At 37.6% G+C, this 25,535-nt stretch overlaps 1 protein-coding gene across 1 annotated transcript; it reads right to left on the bottom strand.

The window, feature by feature from the left end:
* Positions 1–1,655: 1,655 nt before the first annotated feature.
* Positions 1,656–22,544, bottom strand: cul1a (cullin 1a). The gene is made up of 22 exons (XM_052129260.1): positions 22,359–22,544; positions 20,262–20,563; positions 19,643–19,820; positions 17,014–17,181; positions 16,884–16,934; positions 16,706–16,796; positions 16,451–16,614; positions 15,621–15,783; positions 15,198–15,328; positions 14,680–14,787; positions 14,456–14,562; positions 14,308–14,356; positions 13,905–14,036; positions 8,508–8,625; positions 8,339–8,415; positions 7,804–7,935; positions 7,546–7,638; positions 7,392–7,439; positions 7,204–7,286; positions 6,951–7,056; positions 2,930–3,043; positions 1,656–2,795 (listed from the first exon to the last, which is right to left on the bottom strand). The coding sequence occupies exons 2-22, from the start codon at positions 20,399–20,401 to the stop codon at positions 2,715–2,717; spliced, it is 2,334 nt and encodes a 777-aa protein (XP_051985220.1). The 5' UTR covers positions 20,402–20,563; positions 22,359–22,544; the 3' UTR covers positions 1,656–2,714.
* Positions 22,545–25,535: the final 2,991 nt, after the last annotated feature.

Genomic DNA, 25,535 nt, shown 5'->3' with positions numbered 1-25,535 from the left:
TTCTTTTCTAGAGCTTTTGGATCTTAGTGCTGCCTTTGACACCATAGATCATGACATTCTCAGGCTGGAGAATTATTTTGGCATTTGTGGACTTGTATTAGCATGGTTTAGGTCCTATTTAGTAGACCATTACCACTTTGTATGTGTAAATTAGGAATTGTCAAATCAAACAATAGTTCAGTATGGAATGCCACAGGGAACAGTTTTAGGGCCTCTGCTTTTCTCCTTATATATGCTTCCCCTGGGAGATATGATCAGGAATTGTGGAATAAGTTTCCACTGTTATGCCGACGATACCCAACATTATATTTCTTTGAACCCCTACAAAATTTGACAAATTTCCAAATTAGCAGATTGTATCAGTTAAATCAAAGATTTACTCAATTCCGACAAAACAGAGATACTAATTATTAAACCAAAAACCTCTAAAAATAAGCCGCTAAAATATATTTTGACTCTCGATGGGTGTACTGTTACATCATCTTCAACAGCAAAGAACATGATAACAATTGATACCAATCTGTCCTTTGAAAATAACATTTCCAAAATTTGTAGAACAGCATTCTTCCACCTTAGAACTATTGCTAAGTTATGACACATGCTCTCAATTATTCAAATTAGAATTCAAATTAATTTGAATTAATTCAAATTAAGTTCATGACCTCAAGACTAGATTATTTTAATGCACTACTGAGAGGATGTCCTGCAAATTCAATAAATAAACTTCAATTGGTTTAAAATGCAGCAGCCAGAGTGCTGACTAGAACCAAGAAATATGATTAGCCCCATTTTATCATCGTTACATTGGCTACCTGTTAAATTTCGTATTAATTTAAAAATTCTGTTAACTACGTACAAAGCTTTGAATGGTCTAGCGCCACAGTACTTAAGTGACCTTCTATCACTATTCCATCACGTTCATTAGGAACAGTCTAGTCTAGACTCTACTGCTGTCTCTGGTTGATGACTACTAAATGCAGCTGGTGCCAGCCAGACATCACTTCAGTCTATTATGACCATAAGACATGGGATACTTCATATGCCTCTGGCTGAACATTGGATTTAGGATAGACATCACTGAAATGGCTTGCTGGATGAACAGCGATGCACCTCACTAATCTCTGCATCACCTTGGTCTAATGATGGACTCTTAAAATGGAGTACATAAGACTTTCAATTATTTGCCAACAAAAGCCTTATTCAGCCAACTAACAAAGGACAATGCATCAATGTGAACTGCTGTAGTTAATCCAGGATGAACTTCAAAGACATTAGTCATTAATCTTACAGTTCATACAAAATCTTTGTTTAAACACTGGCCTTTAACACTTGGTTTTACTAATTTTAAACCATGACCTGCACTGCACATAACTAACTAATATTGGCATTATATTCATGATGTTAGCATAGGAGAACTAGCCCCCTCAGCAAGTCTGGTTTCTTCAGCCTGCTCAAAAGGGTTCTAAATAAAATTTTATTTGTATACACAATTTTCAATATTTTTTAATAAAACTTCCCAATTATGACTATAAGAATTTATAAATATTTCAGATTCATTTTCTGTTAATGTATGATTTTCTGTAAAGCTGCTTTGACTATGTGTTTTGAAAAACCCTGTTCAAATAAAAATGACTTGATTCACGCTAGCGACATTTTTGATTTTTAATGAGATTGACAACGAGGCTATAAGGGATAGAATTAGCATCTCTATGGCACGAATGGTATAAAGCTCCTAGATCACATCTGATTTTTCACAACTCATGTTGTCCCCCCTAAAAACAAGATTTTAGGTAAAATTTTACAAGACTGCACTAGTCCTGTGTGACATTACAGATGATTTTTAAACTATAAATATTCCATGTAGTCTCTAAATAAACAGGCAGCCACAAAAGCAGCATGCATGAATAAGTATGAATTAGCAAAATGTTGTTTTAAATAGTTTTAGATGGAGCATATCATGTTACATGTCAACTACCTTTAAATGGCCAAAATATGCATAATTTGTGCTATTTTAATATTCAAAACATTTCATTACATCTGCAAGAGTCTGTTTGTCAGCGACTCCACAGCATCAGAAATACAGAAACATTTAATTATTTTATTTAACACATTTAAAAAAAAATGAAACACTATACAAATGGTTTTCTGGTAGCAGTTAACAATGCAGAGTACACGTCTCCAGACCTGTCCAACTCGTTCCTTCTTGGGAAGTGCAGCTAAAATTGCACCCTTTTCCTATTTATTCTATTCATATCTTCCAGGCATAAACAATTTCCAGGCATCGTAGCCCCTTCTCCAAGATTTCAATGCATCTTTTATTTTTGTTTCTTTCCTCATTTCAATGCTGAGAGGATATAGCATGCTTAATGTGAAGGGTTTATTTCTGTTTGGGTTTTAAAAACCTGTAATGTTTAATTTAGCAAGAATAAAGCTCAATATTTCTGTTTGTATGTACATTTTAAATGCAGTCTGTCCATCCAGGGCGGGTCGCTCCAATACAACAGTGAAGTCCAGCTCCCACATTCACTGATGCACACACAGATCCTCCTCTTTTGTTTGTCCATTTCCTATTTAAAATTCCTGCTGTGCACATATTCCCATCAGCACAGGCCAAACATCAAGAGGAATGATATTTATTACCCGGGAGACAACTTAAAAAAAAAAAAAAAAAGTGAGAGTGAAAGAGACAGTGAAGATGTGAAGCAATAAAATGTTTAGGCCAAGTAGCTGTACGTGTCCTTTTCTCCATCCACCCGCTCCAGATATTCCTTCTCTATGAGGATGTCAATGCACTTCTGTAACAGAGAAGACCAATCGTAGTCAGCATTAGGTCTGGTGTGGGTTTCTGTGATGATCAAATGTCTAATTTCCCAAATTTGTAAATGTATCCTGTAAACCAGACTAGGTTTGTATGACAGGAATAACCAACCTTGATGACGGGGACTCTGGGTTTGAATCTGGATGAAAGCTGGTTCAGAACTTCTGCCAGAAGCTGCTGGTGCTTCAGAACCTTCCTCATTTTCATGATTCTCACTATAGCCGCCTGCAGAAGTAATGTGTTTTTACAGGCATTCAGAATTTAATACAAATCAACTTCGTAATGCACGGTATGTACTGGGAATATCCTAAAAAAACGAAGAAAAAAAAAACGTGTGCAACAATTAAAATGAGTATTCAGAATTCAATACAAGTTAAACATAATCGACAGCTTTTGTGCCATAATATTGATTATCACAAAAATGTATTTTAACTTGGAGCATTATTGGATTTATTTTAACTTCTAAATTAACTTTAACTTTTAAAATCTGGGCTCCAGTGAGGCAATTACATTTACATTTATTCATTTGGCAGATGCTTTTATCCAAAGCGACTTACAAAAGAGGAAGAACATCAGCGAATCATCTTAGGGAGACAGTGGTACAAAAAGTGCCATATTACAAAGTTTCACTATCATCATAATAGTATACAAAACAGATTTAAGTGCAACAAGAAATGTAAATAATTATATTATTATTTTTATTTTATTTTTACTTTTTTTTAGTGACCGGTTAAGTGCTTTTGGAACAGATGTGTTTTTAGCCGTTTTTTGAAGATAGAGAGTGAGTTAGCTTCCCGGATTGAGTTGGGAAGGTCATTCCACCACCGTGGTATGATGAAACTGAAAGTCCGGGAAAGTGTTCTGGTGCCTCTTTGTTTTGGTACGACAAGGCGACGTTCCTTAGCCGACCGCAGGCTTCTGGTGGGAACGTAGCTCTGCATAAATGTTTTTAGGTATGCTGGAGCAGACCCAGTGACTGTTTTATATGCCACCATCAGGGCCTTGAATTTAATACGTGCATGAACTGGCAGCCAGTGGAGAGAGACAAGGAGTGGTGTAACATGTGCTCTCTTAGGTTCATTGAAGACCAGACGTGCTGCTGCATTCTGGATCATTTGGAGAGGTCTAATAGCACATGCAGGAAGGCCTGCAATGAGAGCGTTACAGTAGTCCAGTCTAGTTATGACAAGGGACTGAACGAGAGCAGTTGTGTGGCATGTACAGAGAGGAAGGGTCTTATCTTCCTGATATTGTAGAGTGTAAATCTACAAGATCTTGCAGTTTTTGAAATGTGGTCTGTGAAATTTAGCTCATCATCAATGGAAGTGAATGGGGCCAATTTTTGAACGTTAAAATACTCTTTTCAAAAGTATAGCCAAGACAAACAATACGCATAGAAACATGATTTTAGCGTGAGAAAATTGCTTGCCAACCTTTTCTGTGTAAAGTTATATCCAATTTGACAACTTTGTTCCCATGATGATGCAATGTCAACAAACTTTAAACCCTTAAAATTACTTTACAGCTCAAATAATACATGAGTTTTAACAGAATTAATGTAAGATATAAAATTATAAGCTTCAATTTCTGCCTTTTAAACAGTCAGAAGTTTACATAAACAGGTTAAAACAAATTTTTTAACCACTCCACAGATTTCATATTAGCAAACTATAGTTTTGCTAATATGAGCGGCTGCGTTATGCAGAACCGCCACAAAACGGTGCTGCGATATACAGAAAAGGACAGCAAACAACCCCCCACCTCACCCCGGTCAACATTTGGATACATACTATGTAAAATCCCGGGCCGATTTCTCTTCTCAGTCCAGCGCTGTACATTACAATTCCAATGGGTCAGAAGTTTACATTCACCACGTTAACTGTGCCTTTAAGCAGCTTGGGAAACTCCAGAAAATTATGTCAATCCTTTTGGCAATTAGCCAATTAGATTCTGATATGCAAATTTTCTAATTGGAGTCAATTGGAGGTGTACCTGTGGATGTATTTTAAGGCCTACCTTAAAAATCAGTGCCTATTTGCTTGACATGAAAAACCCAAAAGAAATTAGCAAAGAACTCAGAAACAAATCTGGTTCATCATTGGGAGCAATGTCCAAATGCCTGAAGGTACCACGTTCATCTGTACAAACAATAGTACGCAAGTATAAAAACCATGGGACCATGCAGTCATCATGCTGCACAGGAAGCAGAGGCATTAGTTTGGTGCGAAAAGTGCAAATCAATCCCAGAACAACAAAGAAGGACCTTGTGAAGATGCTGGAGGAAACAAGGTAGACAAGTATCTATATCCACAGTTAAACGAGTCCTATATCATCATAACCTTAAAAGGCTGCTCAGCAAGGAAGCAAAAAAAAAGAAAAGAAGCCATACTACAGTTTGGAAGTGCACATGGGAACAAAGATCTTTTTGGAGAAATGTCCTCTGGTCTGATGAAACAAAATTTTTACTTTTTGGCCATAATGACCATCGTTATGTTTGAAGGAAAAAGGGTGAGGCTTGCAAGCTGAAGATCACCATCCCAACCGTGAAGCATGGAGGTGGCAGCATCATGTTGTGGGGGTGCTTTGCTGCAGGAGGGACTGGTGCACTTCACAAAATAGATGGCATCAAGAGGAAGGAAAATTCTGAGGATGTATTGAAGCAACATCAAGGCTTCAGCCAGGAAGTTAAAGTTCGGTCACAAATGGGTCTTCCAAATGGACAATGACCCAAAGCATACCTCCAAAGATGTGGCAAAATGGCTTAAGGACGAAGTCAAGGTACTGGAGTGGCTATCACAAATCCCTGACTTCAATACGATTGAACATTTGTGGGCAGAACTGAAAAAGCTTGTGCGATCAAGGAGGCCTACAAACCTGACTCTTACACCAGTTCTGTATGAAGGAATGGGCCAAAATAGCAACGAATTGTGAGAAGGTTGTGGAATGCTACCCAAAAAGGCAATACTACCAAATATTAACAAACCCACTGGGAATGTGAAGAAATAAAAGCTGAAATAAATCATTCTCTCTACTATTATTCTGACATTTCACATTCTTAAAATTAGTAATCCTAACTGACCCAACACAGGGAATGATTAAATGTCAGGAATTGAGTTAAAATGTATTTGGCTAAAGCGTATGTAAACTTTTGACTTCAACTGTAAGTGCCTGTCTGTCAACTTGGTTGACAGAGAAGTTGAAACCAATTTTTGTGGTAATCAACATAATGCCACAAATGCTATCGATTGAGTTTAACTTGTATTGAACCCAGAATATTCCTTTTAAACTGTTGTCACATGACCTCGCTACAATTCCCGGTTAATGCAACTGAGTTCAGTCATCTCAGAAACATATATGGCCATTTAACCTTTTATATCCAATTTTGTGTAAAATGCCTTGGAAATCTTTTGGCAGTCCAATCAAATAATAAGTCAAGGAATAAATGTTTAAAATCACAGCTGGTGTCTCCATGGCAAATGTAGTGGGTCACTGGTTCAGAAATTAAGGGGGGCTAAGGGCACAAATGCCACTGATATTAAAAAATAAATAAAAAATAACCCCTGAAATACAAAATATAGGGGCAAAAAAATGCCTGATGATGAATTACTCTATTTAGGCCTAATTATACACATTATAATTATTATTATACAGTACAAGTTTATTTTGATTGAATTTTATGTTAATCCTTTTTGGAGCTTCAAAGTTCTGGTCACCATTCACTTGCATTGTATGGACCTACAGAGCTGAAATATTCTTTTAATATTTCTTCATTTCCATTCAATAGAAGAAAGAAAGTCACTCACATCTGGGATGGCATGAGGGTGAGTAAATGATGAGAGAATTTCCATTTTTGGGTGAACTATCCCTTTAAGTATTTGACATAAAAGGATAAAACCTTATATTTATTATTTGGTTGGAAAGAAATGTCCAGTAAAATGCCTCTGAAAATCAAATCCAGTGTGCAAATCTTGCCCCTTAAATGGAAAAGTTAATTTCTGACCCTGGTTGGTCATAATGTTACTGGTTTTATTTACACACTGATAATGCTCATTCTATACACAGTACATACAGTGCTTGACTGCAAAACTTTATCATTTATTATTATTTATTTATTGAGCTTGGATGTACATACCTGTATCAGCAGTTTCCTGTCCTCCTCTATGTTTTTGTGCGTTGTTTCCTGTTCCTGTTTCTGCTCCGTTTTCATTGGCACATTAATGTTCACTCGCAGCTTTTTACTGGACAGAGAAATACAGTCAAGACTTCAATATTCACAAGAAAGTTTTTTTTAATCAGCTGCATTTCAGAGCACAATATGTTATACGCAACCAAGCTATAGATTCATAACTACTGCTATTAAGGGGAGGAGCACTCAGGGTACCTACTTTTTATAACCAAGAAAGAGTTTTATGAGGGTGTCGGGTTTGAATTCCACTTCATCCACGTTTGCGTTCTCGTCCTCTAGAACCTGAACAAAATTACACAGATTTGCGAATGAAAACTAAAAACGTACAATTTATTGAATATTAGCATGTGGGTCAAATATTACTACTTAGAGGAAAAAGTCACTTACCAGCAACTTGGATTTCAATAATATTTGCAAGACCTGCACTAGTATGTCCTGAAATATATATATTTTTAAAAACTTGTCAATGTGCTGGAAAACACAAATTCAGCATTTTTGTTTTAACTTATTCACAGTATTGAATGCAGTTCTGTTCACATACTATTTTGATCTGTGTGCTGTCTGTCAGCTGCTGGACTGTATAAACGTCTTCTGTGTTATACTGCAGCAGAATGGCCATCTGGAACGTGGACGCCTGCAGAGATGATCATTTATAAACATATTTAAATACAAATCAAGTCAACCACCAAGAAGACCAAATTCTACTTTATTTGAAAAAACAGTAACAATCCCAGAATACTGTGTACCAGGACATTAGATGTTAATTCTAAAGGTTAATGCATGAAATATGCGGCATCACCTGTAAGGTGTAACGGTTTTTAAAGCAGTTGGTGACCAGTTCCCCTTTGGATAGGTGGTACAGCCAGGTGAGCTTGCGTCCGCTGTGTCTGCTGGCATAGAAGGCTGTGAACCTTTGGTAGCTCCTCTCCAACTGTGACAGAATAGACAGAAAATGCAGAATGCATTTTAAACCCTAGTAAGCGGCCTATCTAGGCAACCTTTTTGAGCGTCAAGACTACTCCAAACAGAAGACAGCAAAACTATGTAGCTTTCCAAAAAATAAAAAGCCAATTAATTTTAAATACGACTAAAATGTTTCATCTGATAACAAATGCAAAATTTCAGTTTTTTTGTGCAATTACAGTATTTTAAAGCTTGGTCACAAAGGTCATACAATTTTCACTCCGGAACAATTGAAAGGGATTTCGTTCCTGTTTTTGTTAAAGTTCTGAACTTTTTTCCGTTTTTGCCTTCCATCCTTGAACCGTTTTTAGTCCCTGGTTCTTAGGATAGCAAAATGCTAATGTTAGGGAATAGTGCGCTTCATGCGTTACCTCTGATGGCAGAGCAAAAGTGCAGGACTGCTGAAAGGGCCATGAACCCGAGCTCAGGACCTGGATGCTGAAGTCCACTACAAAAAAAACAAAAACACGTGTTACATTTACGAACAAATTCAACTTTTAACAACCATTTAATTGCACAGCAGACAAAAATGACACTTACGATCTAAAGGTTCTGAGTTTGTGAGGTGTTTCTTGAATTGTTCATTGAGGTCTTTGCTCACTCCAATGTCTTGGAACATGCGCTGGAGTTTTGATGTGTACTCAAAGCCACAAGCTTGCTGAAAATGACCAACAGTTATTCCAATATCAGCATAATGGATTAGAGCTGGTTTCACTGTGCATCTTTAGACATGTGATTTTGTGACAAGAGATTTTAATTTATTTTTTCATTTTAGTATTCAGTAGCAACCCTCTTTCAGGTGATCCGATCACATCTGGTTAAAACTAAATACAGGTGGAAACGGGGTCGAAAATGATTTGTGATCGGATCACTAAAAAACACATAACACACGTGACCACGTCACATTTGAGGTGTTAACAGTAATCAGTCCTGGATCAGTCCCTGACAGCAGTGAAGCACCACCACTCACCTGTCAATCAAATGCTGAATTTAAAACAAGTTTAAACTTTGCAGGTAACGAGCATCTATAAAAAGAAATAACCGCGCTTTGTCTTTGAGAAATGGCAGTCCGCGCGTTCACGAGAGTCTCAAGTTCTGGCGAATGACGTTGCCGTAGTTCAAGCTCCGGTTGAGGAGTGATGAACGCAGAAGCGCAGAGGATAGAGGAAGCCAGTGAACGTGCAGACAGCATTACCAGAAGCCAATGATTGTAGATCATAAAGTTATAAATATGGATATTTTTCTTACAATAACACTTCGCTTCAGAAGGCCTTTATAAACCCCCTGGAGCCGTATGGATTACTTTTTTGATGGATGCGCTTTTTTGAGCTTCAAAATCTAAGGTACCATTCATTCCCATTATAAAGTTTGGAAGAGCCAGGATATTTTTTTTAATAGAACTCCAATTGTGTTTGGCTGAAAGAAGAAAGTCATATACACCTAGGATGGTTTGAGGGTGAGTAAATCATGCGATAAAGGGTTCACCCAAAAATGAAAATTAAGTCATGTAAGCTGCAAGGTTGGGTCACCATGCACATCCCATAGATGCTAAATCGGATTGAGATATGGAGAATTTGGAGGCCAAGTCAACACCTTGAACTCTTTGTCCATTCCTGAACAATTTTTGCAGTGTGGTAAGGCACATTATCTTGCTGAAAGAAGCCACTGCCATCAGGGAATACCATTGCCATGAATGGTTGTACATGGTCTGCAACAATCTTTAGGTAGGTGGTACGTGTCAAAGTAACATCCACATGAATGACAGGACCCAAGGTTTCCCAGCAGAACATTGCCCAGATCATCCCACTGGCTCCGCCAGCCTGCCTTCTTCCCATGGTGCATCATGCTACAATCTCTTCCCCAGGTAAACTACGCACATGCAGCCAGCCGTCCACATGATCTAAAAGAAAACATGATTCATCAGACCAGGCCACCTTCTTCCATTGCTCCATATATACAGCTGACACTCACATACCCATTGTAGGTGCTTTCGGCGGTGGACAGGGGTCAGCATGGGCACTCTGTCCGGTCCGTGGCTAGGCAGCCCGATATGCAGCAAGCTGCGATGCACTGTGTGTTCTGACACCTTTCTATTATAGCCAGCATTACATTTTCAGCAATTTGTGCTATAGTAGCTCTTCGGTGGGATCGGACCAGACGGTCTTGCCTTTGCTCCCCACGCACATCAATGAGCCTTGGGCGCCCATGACCCTGTCCGCTTGCCCATTTTTCCTGCTTCCAACACATGAAATTCAAGAACTGACCATTTACTTGACTTTAAATATATCCTGCCCCTTGACAGGTGCATTGTAACGAGATAATAAATGTTATTCACTTCACCTGTCAGTGGTTTTAATGTTGTGGCTGATCGGTGTATTATGATGCAGTAACACACTGACAGTGATTGACGCATGTTGTCATGAAATCAAAGACCATTCCCCTTTGAATCACTAATGGCTGGATCACTAATGGACAGAGGGCACCACTTCGAATAAAGCACAAGCAAGGTGGAGGAGGGGTACTGGTATGGGCTTCTATAATTAAGGATGAGGTGGTTGGACCGAAACTCAACTCCCAAACCTACTGCCAGTTTCTGGAAAGTACTTTCTTCAAGCAGTGGTACAGGAAGAAGTCCCCAGCATTCAAGAAGGCCATGATCTTTATGCAGGACAATGCTCCTTCACATGCATCCAAGTACTCCACTGCTTGGCTAGCCATCAAGGGCCTCAAAGATGCCCAAATAATGACTTGGCCCCCTTCCTCACCTGACTTAAATCCTATTGAGAACTTGTAGGCCCTTCTCAAATATGAGATTTACAGTGAGGGAAGACAATACACAGGAGGCAGTGGTTGCTGCTTCAGCGAAAACTTATCATGAACAGATCAAGAAACTGAAAGACTACATGGATGGAAGGCTCATGGCAGTTATTGAAATGATGGGTGGCTATGTCGGTCACTGTATTTTTTGAAAGGCCAAAAATTTTATTTAATTGTCATTTTGTGTTACTTATTTGTTGCACCTACTCTAAAAATTGGGAATACACAATTGAGTTGGGAGAATTTATTCTTTTAACTTAGCTGCTTAATAATTGTGCACACTAATAGTAGTCTAAAAACGTATATATTCCCCCGAGAAAGACAAAACTCAATTTTCCTTTGTTATTCAATAACATTTTGGATTGATTGAGAGCGTAGTGTTTGTTCAACAATAAAATGAATCCTGAGGAACACAATTTGCCTAATAATTGTGCATGCAGTGTATAAATACACACACATATATATATACAGATATATATACACAGTGCATTCAGAAAGTATTCAGACCCTTTTATTTTTTTCACATTTTTGTGCTAAAATGCTTAAAAAAAACAAATTCACACTAATAATGACAAAGCAAAAACATATTTGACATATGTATTTAGACCCTTTGCTATTAACTTGAACCCAATCAAATATCTCTGGAGAGACCTGAAAATTGCTGTCCACCAACGGACCCCATCCAACCTGACAAGAGCTTGAGAGGATCTGACGAGAAGAATGGCAAAACAATCCCCAAATCCAGGTGTGCAAAGTTTGTCGCATCATTCCCAAAAAGACTTGAGGCTCTAATCACTGCCAAAGGTGCTTCAACGAAGTACTGAGTTAAGTGTCTGAATTAGAGCTACAACAAAGATTATTTTGATAATTGATTAATCTAACGATTATTCTACTATTTGTCGATTACTGCAATGATTAATCTTTAGCTCTTAACCATATTTAAAAAATACCTCTGTCAGAGCCGTAGCCTAGCAGACTGTGCTCATAACACGTGGTGCTGACGCATGATGGGTGACCAGAGTTCATGTCCTGGCTTGTGAGGTCCTTTCCTGATTCCCATTCTCTTCTTCACTGTCATTTCCTGTCTCCTCTCCACTAACTCATTAAAAAGCCTACAAAAAGGCCAAATAAATACATAAATAAATAAAAATACCTCTAAATCCCATTTACTGAATTACAAGGAAAATAATACTTGGGTTTTTATTTAATTATTATTCATTAAAAAATGTACTGCAAAACTTCCTATTGTTATCAAGTGTTTTTGTCTTGTTTTCCCATTTAAAAGATATGACAGAAACATATAAGATATTTAGACTTGCTTTGAGAGAATGTATCTTGAATATAAGTGTATTTTGTATACAAGTGCATTTTTTCACTTGTTCATATTTATGCCAGTGCATTAATGACAAAACATAATTGTATTTAATATATAATCTTTGAAAGCAAGTCTAAATATCTTATATGTTATATCTCAGGTAAATGTATCTTCTTTTAAGGATTTTTTGATATTTTAAAATATTAAATATATGTTAAATATTATATTCAACATTCTCCAACATGGTTTTCTTCTGCAGTATAGCTCTTAAAGTAAATGTAAGGACTTTTAGATATTTAAATTGGAAAACAAACCAAAAAAGACAAGTCAATAACCATTTAGTTTTTTTTTTGCATTGTATATTGGACTAAGACTACATTCTCTCGCCTTTTTGTTCACTTTGATCCATCTTTAACTCACAAAAAACAAACTATAAGATACACACTGTGAAACATATATCACGATTCATTATGTCACTATGTCACAAGCAATCATGTTAAAATCTAGCTGCAGCGAGCACGTAAAGGACGAGTGTCTCCGTGCAAGAGGGTTTATCAGCCGGCAGCAGTTTGAAACGCTCTTGCTCTGTTTTTAATAGAGTAACGCCAGTTTCGGAGTTTGTGCTTATTTACACAAACCACTTCCTTTTTATGTGAACTTTAATAAAGAATGCATTAAACATAACGCCGGACTGTTTCATTTTTAGACGCTTTGACAGGCACGTTTTGCTCAAGCCGAATGCCAGATCCGGCAAGGCTTTATTTCAAGTCAGGACAACACTTCTTCTGTATTTTGTAGTATAATTTCCTTCATACTTAGCGATATACATCACCTTATGCTTTTGGAAAGTTTGGAGTGCATTTGGACTATGAGCTGTGTCTTCTTCCACCCCTCAATCCAACTCAAACTCAAGTGCTCTCGCATGTCATCATTAGAATTTCATATGATCTTGTGTTACATTAAAGAGATCAAACAACTATTTGAAAATGAACATTTTTGTCTACAATTATTAATTATTGACATTGTTGATAACGTCGACTAATCGTTTAAGCCTCACTCTGAATACTTATGTCAATGTGATTTTTTCAGTTTTTTCTTTTTAATAAATTTACAGTTCTACATTCTGGGGTATGCAGTGTAGATTGATGTGAAACATAAAAATAATAATATAAAGCATTTTAGCATAAGGCTGCAACATAACAAAATTTGAAAAAAATTAAGGGGTCTGAAAACTTTCTGAATGCACTGTGTTATATATGATGCACTTGGTTTTCTTAATTTCTTTTAATTTTCAGTTGCATTATGCTTATATGTTGTCAAATGTCTGGCAAGTAAAAACAAAAATGTACTGCCGACTCTTTATCCAACATGTCCGTAGAGTGTTGATGATAACAATAAACATGGAAAAATATAAAATACATGCAATATAATATCTTATATATTGCTGGAATACATGGATTTGCTCATTTTTAAAAAGCTAAAACTAATTAAATATAATTATTAAAATTTATATTTTCATAATATAACTCACTAGTTAGAAGGTCCTCTGTATAAGTATTAGCATTAGCTGAGAATTTCTTTCATATGTAAGCAAAATGGACATAACACATATGAGTTGCTATCGAAATATTAATTGATTCAAAGTTAGACCTTGTGAATCAGAATCGAATTGGGAAATCTGTATCAATTCACAGCCTTAGTATCTAACTAGTGTGAAAAGCACTGGTACTTTTGACATCCCTACTAGTCAGCACAGACGAAATCTGAACTTGTTTTTACAGAGATGATGGGAAAAATGGATGTACTTTAAGTTTGGAGATCATGCTGGCCTCTGCGTCATCACTGGCACTGTTCTGATGGACCAGACGTTTGGCCAGCATCTTCGCGTAGAACTTCTGGAACACGTCCTTGTCCTCAATGTACTTGAATACCACCATCTACAATGAAAAATGAACACAAAGAGAGGAGGAGAGATCAATATGCACAAATGTTTCCCTATAAGAATTTTTACAAATGGACTGCAACCAAAACAAGCATTTTCAAAACAATTAATTTTAGAGCTGAGTGCCACAAAAATGTACTACATATATATTCACTACAGAAATTTCCATCACATTTTCAGGCCTGGAAATCTCTAAAAATTCGAAATATTCCCAAAGCAAATAGTGATCTAGAAAATCACAATTAATCAAATTATATAAAACGCACCACTTGATTGAGTGTGTCTTCGAGTTCTGCCTCCTCTGGGTTTTTGGAGCTAAAAAATAAAACAATTTAACTCAATCCAAATTCATGAAACAAGCAGAATTGTTCAAATATATGTTCGAAAAACTCTCTCATTCAATTCGATGTACACCTTTTCTTGAGCAGAGAGTCGCAGTATCTGGCAAGTAGTTCAGGAGATTTGCTGGAGGACTGAACCATCTTGGTAACAGCATTGTTATTAATGAAGCGTCCACAAGCCTGTGCGGAAAGAAAATACTTGTATAAATACTGAATGCGGAAAATCTATTAATGCGAAACCATGAATGGCTCAGCTAACACAAACTTGACTTCACATTGCAGAAAAGTTGATAATACCTTGTCTAGAGCAGCAACAAAACCAGCATCATTATTGAATGCGGACATCACCAAGGCATTGTACTTCTTGTGGACGTCCAAAATAGTCTGGACGTACATTTTGGGGTCCTATAAGAAAATACAATTATTCACAGCAGTTCTCAACTGACCACATGTGTTGGCTCAAAGATCAAATCAAAAGCATGATGATAGCATAATGTTCATACAAAAATAGTCTGATGCACATTGTCTTGTTGCACAGGTTTTTAAATTAGTCCGCTGGGAATCAAAGTTTAAAAAGCAGAAGAAAAAGTTAAAGGTGTCAAATCTTTGGAAGATATTAAAGTGTTTGGCTTGAAACATTTAGAAACATGTAAATAAGCCATCCAAGAGCACACATGTATATTCCATTTTCCTAGTTATATACAAATTTAAATTTACCTGCCTATAAACGTCACATAAAATAAAGCGTGGTTAGCTATTTTTCATGGTCTCTTCCAGTCTATGTGGGCGGTTCTATTATCTTCATATGGACTCACATTGAGAGCAGACTCTCCACATTTCTCGATGGCTGCCAAGCCTTGATTATAAATGTGTGTTTCCAGAAGTTTCTTCAGCTCTCCCAATCCATCTGTGATCCGTGAAACGAGGTTATACATACGACCGAGATCTATGGAGTGAGAGAAAAACAAAATGCATAAAATACTTTGGAGACAAGAGATTTTGGCCCCTCTGTCTATTTCAATTAATTTAAAACAAGGCAATTACATCCATAAGTGAAATGCTAGACTGACCAAAGAAAGCTCAAACCCATTGCAGAGGCCTACGTGACTACTTCACGAGGAAGAGAGAGGGAAATATATCTATCGATAGAGAAGCGATGTGCATTACTTATAACATGCTACCCCCAAAAAATTCCACCCAAAATGATCAAAGACTAATTTACAGAAGTTTGTTCACACCTTCATTCTTGTCTGCATCCAGAAGGTTCTGGAACTCCATGTGGAAGATCTCCAGATGCTTCTCGATGAGCACCTGCTCACACTTTCTGGCAAGCTCGTCCTGTGTGCTCTCGTGGAGGTACACCTGCACCCTCCTCTGCTCTTCCAACAAACGGGCCTCTGCCTGCAAAACACATCCCAAAACTCAACGTCACACCAACTAGAAAACACATTAAAATGAACAAGAATGTGCATTCTTCTTCAATGTTTTCTTTCCTCTTTAAAGGGATAGTTCACCCAAAAATGAAAATTCTCTCATCGTTCACTCATCCTCATGCCATATCATTATGACTGACTTTCTTCTGCAGAACCCAAACTAAGATTTTTGAATAATATCTCAGTTCTCTATGTCTATACAATGCAAGTGAATGGTGATCAGACCTTTGTAGCTCCGAAAATCACATAAAGGAATCCATGTTTTCAGAAGTGATATTTTAGGTGTCGGTGAGAAACAGATCAAAATTAAATCCTTTATTTACCCTAATCTCCACTTTCACTTTTACATCTGGGAGGTCAAATGTGGTGGCTGTTTCGGTTCACTTTCACATCTGAAATAATTTTTTGTTTCTCACCCACACCCATTATCTTGTTTCTAAAGATATGGATTTAACCACTGAGACTTATTGATTACTTTTGTTTCCTTTGTGTGATTTTTGGAACTACAAATGTCTGATCACCATTCACTTGCATTGTGAGGACCTACAGAGCTGAGATATTCCTCTAAAACTCTTTTGTGTTTGAGGAGAGAATTTTCATTTTGGGTGAACTAGCACAAGCTATTTTGGCCTCACCTTCTTCATGTACTCTGTAACGGGATTTTGTTGTAAGAACTCTGTACTTTCCCTTGTGTAAAACCGTTCCGTGTCAGCCAGGAACTGAGTTTCAAAGTACTCCTTGTAGACCGACAGTGTTGGACCTTTAGCAAAAGCATCGTCCTCATTGAGACCCAACTCAACTGCAGAAGATAAAGATAAACATCTCTGAGCTACTACACTTGAGTAGCAAATGTAATTTAACAAATGACGTTGAAGTAAACAATGTCCCACCGTAAGACTGGACCACTCCACTGATGAGCCTGGTGTTGATGGTTTCTCCATTCCTCTCCTTCTCAATCAGCTTCAACACTGCATTTGTGACCTAAAAACAAAATGTACTCAATTTGTTATTAGTCAGAGTTCCAGTCATATACCCACTTTGACACTTGACTCCTGCTTCAGATCTTACCTGCTTATTCAGCGGCCGAAACAAACATTCCCTCCATGTCACCAGAGCAAGCTGCAAATCAGAAAAAAAAACCTTATAAGCTGTATAATATGAAATAGAATTGTGCAAAACAAGTTAAAGCAACACTTACAGAGTAGATTTCATAGATCCCTTTCCGGCCCTCATCGCACTCCCGGCGCACCCAGTGGCGGTTGAGGTAAGCACAGATCCCATTGAGCACTTTACTGGAGAACCTATAGTCCTCCCACTGCTGCGTGTAGAACTTCAGCACACTCTCGTCCATTAGATCTTCTCCATCCTTAGGAGGACATTCAATAGGGGACTTTAAAAATCAGTCTCAAGAGATTAGACTACTTTCGGTCTAAATTATCAATGAGTCTTTTTTTCACTCCCAAACTTAAAAGCTCTCCTTACACACATAGAGTGGACTAATTGCAAAAAATTGGTCTCATCTTACAAACACCACCCCATTTTAAAAAAAGAGAAAGATACCAATGATTCATAAATAAGGGCCTGTTAAACACTTGGCCACTTCATACATTTTCACTGATTGGATAGCTATCCGAACATGAAAAGACCAGGTGTAAATGCCCTTCGAAACACATTTGAGACTGCCCGGCATAAGCATAATAACGGAAGTGAAATCAGTGTTATTTGCATACAGTGCTAGAATTGAAGAACAGATTAATATCCATTTGGCGGAGACACAAAAAGTAAATGGAATGTGCAGAGTCTGCAGTTGTTCGGATAGCAATCCAATAAGAAAAAACAAATGAAGTGACCTAACTGGGCCCTAATACTGTAAAGAGACGTTAATGATTAATCAAAAATCAATTAATTGTTGTTAATAATTTTAAAGATTAAACTTATCAATCGTTGATTAATTCAATTCAGGAAAAATGCTTTCAGTAATTATGACTACAGGCATTGATAAGGTCCGCCACTAGAGGGCGCTTGCAGGCTGCATGTCATGCCTTATCCGCTTCACAGAAGATGAGCCGCACAGATCTCAAATGTAAACAATTTGGTGCGCATCTTTATTAATTAACATTGTTTTCTGCACACACCTTGACTGTGTGTTAAAGTTCAACATGACAACAAGCACTGTTGGTCTCCTTGTTTTGTCCCAACCTACAATTACGCAAGTGGTTGCCGGGAAAGCACAAAGGCACATTCAGCCGACATCGCAGCAGCACCAGAGAAACGGCAGCCTGTGTTATGCACTGTATTTTCGCAGCATGTTACAATTTGACTTAATTTCTAATAAAAACATTCAAAGGTCCAAAATATCCCACAATCTACAACATTAAGTTTTACTGAACTAATGAAGTATATTTAGAGAAGTTTTTTTTTAAGAGTAATTAAAAATTCACAAATTTACAAAACAGTATTAAAGTGTGACGAGACTCACGCTGTATATGCAAGCCATTCGTGCATCACAAGCCGATAAATATGTTTAGCCCTTTTCGGTGAACCACACCTGCAAAATCGTAAAAATGTATTTCCAGGATTCATTTATATTTTCAATAGACTCTGTTTGGACCCCACGATGTGGGTTTATGTTTTCTCTTTTAATAGTTCAGTGTCATTTTGAGTGACCATGGTTTAAGGTGTACCTGTATGTTTGGTTAGAAATTTCAAGGATTAATAGTGGTGTTTTCCTTATGACATGACATGTTGTTCAGAAAGCAAAAAGAAACAAATGAAACACGGAATGTAGTCTGTCATCCGTGCAGCCTGACTGATGCAAATCAGGCGTTTATACTCACGCAATTAACTGAAAGTGAAGTGCTTCTGGCTGGTGATGTTTGAATGGCTTGCACATACTGCATGAGTCAGTTGGGTACTGTAGTCTTGTCACATTTTAACTTTTTGTTTAGCCTCCCATTCATGAATACATGTTGCTGCCGTGCCAGCAATTACCCCTCTGTGTGCCAATGCTGGCTAGCGTGCAATAGGTTGCTGACCCCTACTCTATAACATATCATTATCAATAGATGATAACATATTTTGCAGATGATTTCTCATGCTTTTTCTGGTGGACTGCAATTTTTTCTGGACATCTGAGATTTAACATTGGATAATTTTACCAAGCAAGCGCAAAGACAATTAAAAAAAACAATCATTTTGAAGAAAACAGCCTAAGGTAAAATATGATATGGCGTTTTGGCTACTTTTCAGAAGTAGTGATTATAGTAGACATGAGAGGTTTGTCTTTGTTTTCTTCTGGAGATCATATTTCACTTTGTGATTCTTTTGCTAATCTTTCGAACTGCGGTATTAGGGCACCAAAATAAGGATGAGAGCTTTAATTTGATATATGACTCGCCTATTTAAGTTCTTTATGAAAATCTTTCCTGTTAATTGAATATTTCTACATCACCTCTGGGTGCCGCTCATTTGTGGCGCAAAGGCATTATTTTTGTATTTTATTGAACAAATGCAAAAGTGATGGTATTCTTTGAAAATGTCAGATTCTAAACAAGTGACTTATGTATCAGGGGACTTTAACAATTTAAGCGTCAACTAATCGCATGCTTCTAGCCCTGCCAAGTTGAAGAGGTTAAACACTATTTCTTAAGTCTGTTAGTAGATTTGTAGATGTTTTGATGTAAAGAATAATAGTAGAGACTGTTTTGAACTCTTTGAATTAATAATGCATGCTTAAATATCAATTCATTTTACAAAAGCTCTATTATAAAGTTTCACCAGAACACAATTGAACCAATTTCACAATGTGCCTTTTTTTGAAAACATACCTTTAAGAGGTTTGTAAGGTAATTCTTCAGAAATTCCTTCAGTCTTTTATAGAGTTCCAGCCCCACAAACTGTGCTCCTCCAGGTGAGGCGGTCTTCTTCGAAGGTTTGGACGGGGGGGCACCAGCACCCCGGGCCTGATTTGACTGATGCACACTTGTGCAATAATTATAGACATGCCTGGAAAATAGAAAGTTAAGGCCACAACAGATTGCTGTTTTTTTAACTAAAAGGTAAACACAGCAAATACAACAATGATCTTATGTAAACAGGTTTCCTGAACACTTCCCTCGTCTGCCACTGCTTGGGCAAACAGACAGTCTAGGCTGATGCAAGTCGCAAAATTTGAGTGACTTCTCAGTGCATTGATTTATTGTAGACTTGATATATCTGTTAAATGTTTTTTTAACAATGCTCACTGTTATTATATGTTTGGTAACTTTTACTTGTTGAAATTCGATTTGATTAAAACATTTCTGTTTTAATGTCAGTGAAATTAGTCACTCATCCATAATTTATACATGAAAAAATATATTGAGGAAACTGTGCACTACTTATCACTGTATTCATGTAAAATGTGAAAGATATTTAATTCATTCATAATATTACAATGAAGGATACGTGTAGAGCTCCATGTAGCGTGACTTGGCCATGCTCTGGCGGGTGTACACCTGCTGTATCCCCGCTCGCAGATCATCCCAGATCTGGTCCAGCCCGATCTGCTTCAGACCATGTGGGGTCTGGGTCCTGTTTGACGACATCCTCTCTTCCTATCGGCCCTGCTGCTGTGATTGTCACACCTCCTGATGCTCGATTGGCTCTCGTCCCTGTCACTCAAAGAGCTACTCCTCCATAGAGTCTAGCAGCGAGAGAGGACGAGAAGGAACGGACCCGCAGGGTGCAGCGACAGACAGGAAAGAAACCTGTGTGGAACACAAGAGAGACACTAGTGTTAGTCTGTCTCAGTGTCTAATTTTGGTATGACTTGTACACCTATATGATGTAGCAACAGGGTCAAATACAGTCCATCTTGAGAGTGTGCAAAACATCAGTCCCTTAAATTAGACATAGTGATGACTACAGAAGAAAATGAAGCTTTTCCAGGGACAAACATTCCTTGTATGGAATTTACTATTCATTATATCCTGGGTTTCCCTTCTTGTATCCATGGCAACAACTCAAGGAATGGCAAATATTTAGCAAGAAGCCAGAGTTGCAGCCGGTGCTGTAACCTAGCAAACCAACACTGCTCTGCTATTAGATCGTGACTTTAAAACAGTGGTTTACTCAGGCAGAACAATACACTTGAGAGATGGAAGAACTATGTTAATTAGCTTGGTATCGTCAGAGATTGCAAAACAAGCACAGAGCAGTATAATTTGATCAGCCAGCATCATCACTGTATTATACAACCGTTCTCATTAACAAGAAAGACATTTTCTTCAGCAGAACACAAAGATTTTTTATAAGAATATCTCAGCTCTGTTGGTCTATACAATGCAAGTGAATGATGGCCAGAACTTTGAAGTTCCAAAAAGCATATAAAGCCAGCATAAAATAAATCTATATGACTCTCCAGTGGTTAAATCCATGACCTGAGAAGCAAGAAACAATATTTAAGTCCATTTTTACAATAAATATCCACCTTTGACCAGCACCGACCAGTAAGTGGCGATATGCACGAAGAATGCAAATCGGCACAAAACAAAAAGTGAAGTGAAAGTGGAGACTTACTATAAAAAAGGACTTAAACATTGATCGGTCTCACTCACACTCATCATATCGACTCTAAAGACATGGATTTAACCAGTGGAGTCATATGGATGATATTTATGTTGACTTTATGTGCTTTTTGGAGCTTCAAAGTTCTTGACACCGATCTGGCATTGTATGAACCTACAGAGCCGAAACTTTCTTCTAAAAATCTTTGTTTGTATGCTGCAAAAGAAAGACAGTCATAAACATATGTGATGGCCTAGGGGTGTGTAAATGAGGAGTGAAATGCAAGTAAACCATTCCTTCAAAGGTGTAATAACAATGTCATGAATAATGGACACCTGCCCATAAAAGCACAAGCTCTTCTGATCTCTAATTGTCTCTTGATTTCTCATCTCTGATCAATCCAGGTTTTTGATGTTCTCCCTTAATCGCTGATCTCCACAATCTCTCTTGATGTCTAATTTGATATATTATGATTTATCATTTCAGATTTCTCCAGATCTCTGATACTTCACAATGACATCAATCTATTGACGCTTGTGCGACCCAGTCCACACCGACAGCAAGCGACACGACAAAACTAGCTTCATTTTATTATAAAATGAGCGATCTAGTTGTGTCGCGTCGCTCACAGAGGACACATCCTGTATAAGCAGATCAGCGGAGCCAATAACGGTGACTATTTTACATTGAATCACCACCGGGTACGTGTTATTATAGAGTAATGTTGCTGGTTTCAACACGCCAGATCCTGCGTCCGTCCACACAACTCATACACACAATTAAAAGTGTTTAATTGTGTGTTTTCATGCAAGTAGTGTAAATGGTGAGGCCTCAGTACATAACATGCCACCAGCTCTCTATAAAACACTCACAGTCCCGCCAATACAGTCATGAGAGCAGAAGAACGTAATAGTGATGATTAAAGATGAATAATTAATCACAACTGTGTGTGTTTGTGTTAAGGATTAAAGCTAACGGCTAGTCTCGCGCTCTTACCATCATCCAGATATAAAGACAATCATAAACATGGATCTCTGCCGCCGCTCCGTCTACCAATTAACAAGCTCCCCTTCAGAAATGGTACGTTCACGTGGCGAACTTTGATTTTGACTAATAAAATAAAAAACAGCGACAACGAACACAGAAAACTCCGTCAGCGCGTGCTCACGGAAACATAGGGCGAACTCCGTCACAGTGCGCGCGACCTAGAAACAACAACAGCTGCGATTGAAGGTTCCGACTTGCACTTTTTATTAATTTAGCAAATTATATCTATCCGTTCTTCACGATGAAAATATAGTCTCACTGAGAAAATAACTAAATTCATGATGGGTGTAATGCATTACTAAGAAATTATTTACTGTAGTTAAATTAAAGTAAAGGAATACTCTTAATTTTTTCAGCAATTTAATTACAGTTACTTCTGATTTAATTGCGTTAAATACTGTATAGACTATAGAACAATTCTATATAAAACAATAGTGAATTTAAAATAAAAATATAACGTCTAATGTTCGAATATATGTTTTCGTATTTAACGCTCCTCCATTAAATTCTTTGGCCAGTTCATGAATAATTTATTTGATTATATATGATTTATTTGAAAGAATTAAAAGAGCACTGTCATGTCTATCCTTATATTTTCCCATCTTGTTGAAGTTGATAAGGGTTTTAGAAAGTAATTAGTAATAAGTAATGCAATTACTTTTCAGACAGAGTAATTAGTCTTTCATCATTCACTCTTACTCATGCCGTCTCAGATGTGTGCGACTTTCTGCTGCAGAATACAAAAGAAGATTTTTAGAGGAATATTTCAGCTCTGCAGGTCCAAACAATGCAAGTGAATGGTGACCAAAACTTTAAAGCTCTAAAAATCACATTTAGGCAGCATAAAAGTAATCCATAAGACTCCACTGTTTTAAACCATGTCTTCTGAAGCAATCTAATCGGTTTTGGGTGAGAACAGACCAAAATATATAACTCCTTTTTCACTGTGCATCTTGCCATTGCAGTCTCTAGTCTCTAGTCATGAATTCAAGCTCAATTACACATCCTAGTGCTTGCTTGACCCGTGTGCAGCTGTATACGAAGGCATGAAGGGATCAACATAGACATATAAATACATAGATGCCTCATTGGCCGCTGGATCGTACGTCAACGTCGTCGCCATATTGGACCAGGCAACTTGCCATAACTCTCAGGCAGCTTTACTGGAGAAAAGATGCCTGACTCGTGTGCAGCTTGTGGCTGTACAAACTTTTGCACAATCCAAACCAGATCTCGGGGTATTACCTTTCATAGGTAAGACTGAACAGTTGTTTCTGGTTGTATTTGATCATTATAACATTGTTGAAAGCTAACTAGTTGGCCACCAGAGTTAGAAAGAATAGCTAGCGATAACGCTAGTTAGCTATGAAATGGTATTTATAAAGTTTAAGTGATTTCTTATAATATAGCTTATATCATAAATTATATTATTAACTAAAGTGCCCATAATTTTCATCTATATTGCCATTTTTCACCAAACTGACTTTTGTCACAAGCTACTCGTTTCGGCTGTGAGACTGACATATTGTGAATGTGACTGTAGTTAGTTGGCTAGCTAATATTTCTCATACTAGCTAAGGTTTCCCAAAGAGAAACAGTTGAGGAGGCAGCGGGAAGTAGCTTTAATGAGGGAAGGTTTTTCCACCAGTGAGTCCTCTTTGCTAAGCAGTGAGCACTTTAAGCCAGAGGATTTTGACAGGACAGGTCAGACTGTCAGGATTAGAGATGGAGCTAAACAATCTGTCTTCATTTTCCCGACTCATCTCAAAAGAGTAGGTGTATCGACAGGCTATAATGATTTGATCGCTTGTCATCAAACCGTGGCTCATTTAAATATATATATATATATATATAAGTGAGTGTATATATATATATATATACACTCACTTAGAACTTTATTAGGAACAGTATGGTCCTAAAAATAATTCCCAATATGGTCTTCTGCTGTCGTAGCCCATTCGCCTCAAGGTTCGATGTGTTTGCATTCTTAGATGCTATTCTGCACACTACAAATGTACAGAGTGGTTATCTGAGTTACTGTAGCCTTTCTGTCAGCTCAAACCTGTCTGGCCATTCTCCGTTGACCTTTTTCTTCAACAATGTGTTTCTGACCACAGAACTGCCGCTGACTGTATGTTGTTTGTTTTTGGCACCATTCTGAGTAAACTCTAGAGTCTATAGTGTCTGTTGTGCATGAAAATCCAAGGAGATCAGCAGTTATACCAGTCAAACCAGCCTGTCTGGCACCAACAATCATGCCACCAATTTTCCCTATTGTGATGGTTGATGTGAACATTAACTGAAGCTCCTGACCCATATTTGCATGATTTTATGCATTGCATTGCTGCCACATGATTGGCTGATTAGATAATCAAATGAATAAGTAGGTGTACAGGTGTTCCTAATAAAGTTCTAGGTGTGTGTGTTTATATATATGGCAGACCCTTGATTTATATATATGGCAGACCCTTGATTTTGTGGTCAGTGAACCATTTTTGTGGTGATTTTGATGTTTTTTTTTTTTTTGGATCATTGTCCTGCTGGAAGATCCAACCAGGGCCCATTGTAAGCTTTCTGGCACAAGTCAGGTTTTGATATTTTATCTATTGGTATTTGAGTCCATAATGCAATTCTGGCAGGAAAAACCATGTGGGCATTGGGTATTTCATCTCTGTGTAGGCCAAACCCATCTCTGGTCTTTTCTGCCAAAAAGCTCTTTAGTTTCATCTGACCACAGAACCCGGTCACATTTGAAGTTCCAGCAGTGTCTGGCAAACTGAAGATGCTTCAGTTTGTTGTTGGATGCCACTGAGTGGTAATTGCGCCAGGAAGACATTAATTAAACCACTGTATTCATTTTGTGTTGCCTTTATGTGTTTTTCAAGGATTCACTTGCTTTGTATGGACCTGCGGAGCTGAGATTTGTGATGTCCTGAGGCTGAGTAAATTATGAGAGAATTTTCATTTTGGATTAATTATATGATTGATTTTTTTTTTTTTTTTGTCACATATAATATAAATACAGTAAATGTAGTGTGTATCACTTGTTTAAAAAACAGTTAGTTGCTGATTCCCATGGCATACACACACACACACACACTCATGTTGTGTTTCCATGTTTTATGG

Source organism: Xyrauchen texanus, chromosome 6, assembly GCF_025860055.1.
Source record: "Xyrauchen texanus isolate HMW12.3.18 chromosome 6, RBS_HiC_50CHRs, whole genome shotgun sequence".
Classification (NCBI taxonomy): Eukaryota; Metazoa; Chordata; class Actinopteri; order Cypriniformes; family Catostomidae; genus Xyrauchen; species Xyrauchen texanus.
This window is presented reverse-complemented; position numbering and strand designations above follow the sequence as displayed.

Coding starts and splice junctions, on each gene's coding strand:
- cul1a (XM_052129260.1), bottom strand. CDS start 20,401: ATGTCGTCAAACAGGACCCAGACCCCACATGGTCTGAAGCAGATCGGG. Junction 14,563..14,679: donor TTGTTGCTGCTCTAGACAAG/GTATTATCAACT, acceptor CTTTCCGCACAG/GCTTGTGGACGCTTCATTAA. Junction 2,796..2,929: donor CCAGAGTCCCCGTCATCAAG/GTTGGTTATTCC, acceptor TCTCTGTTACAG/AAGTGCATTGACATCCTCAT.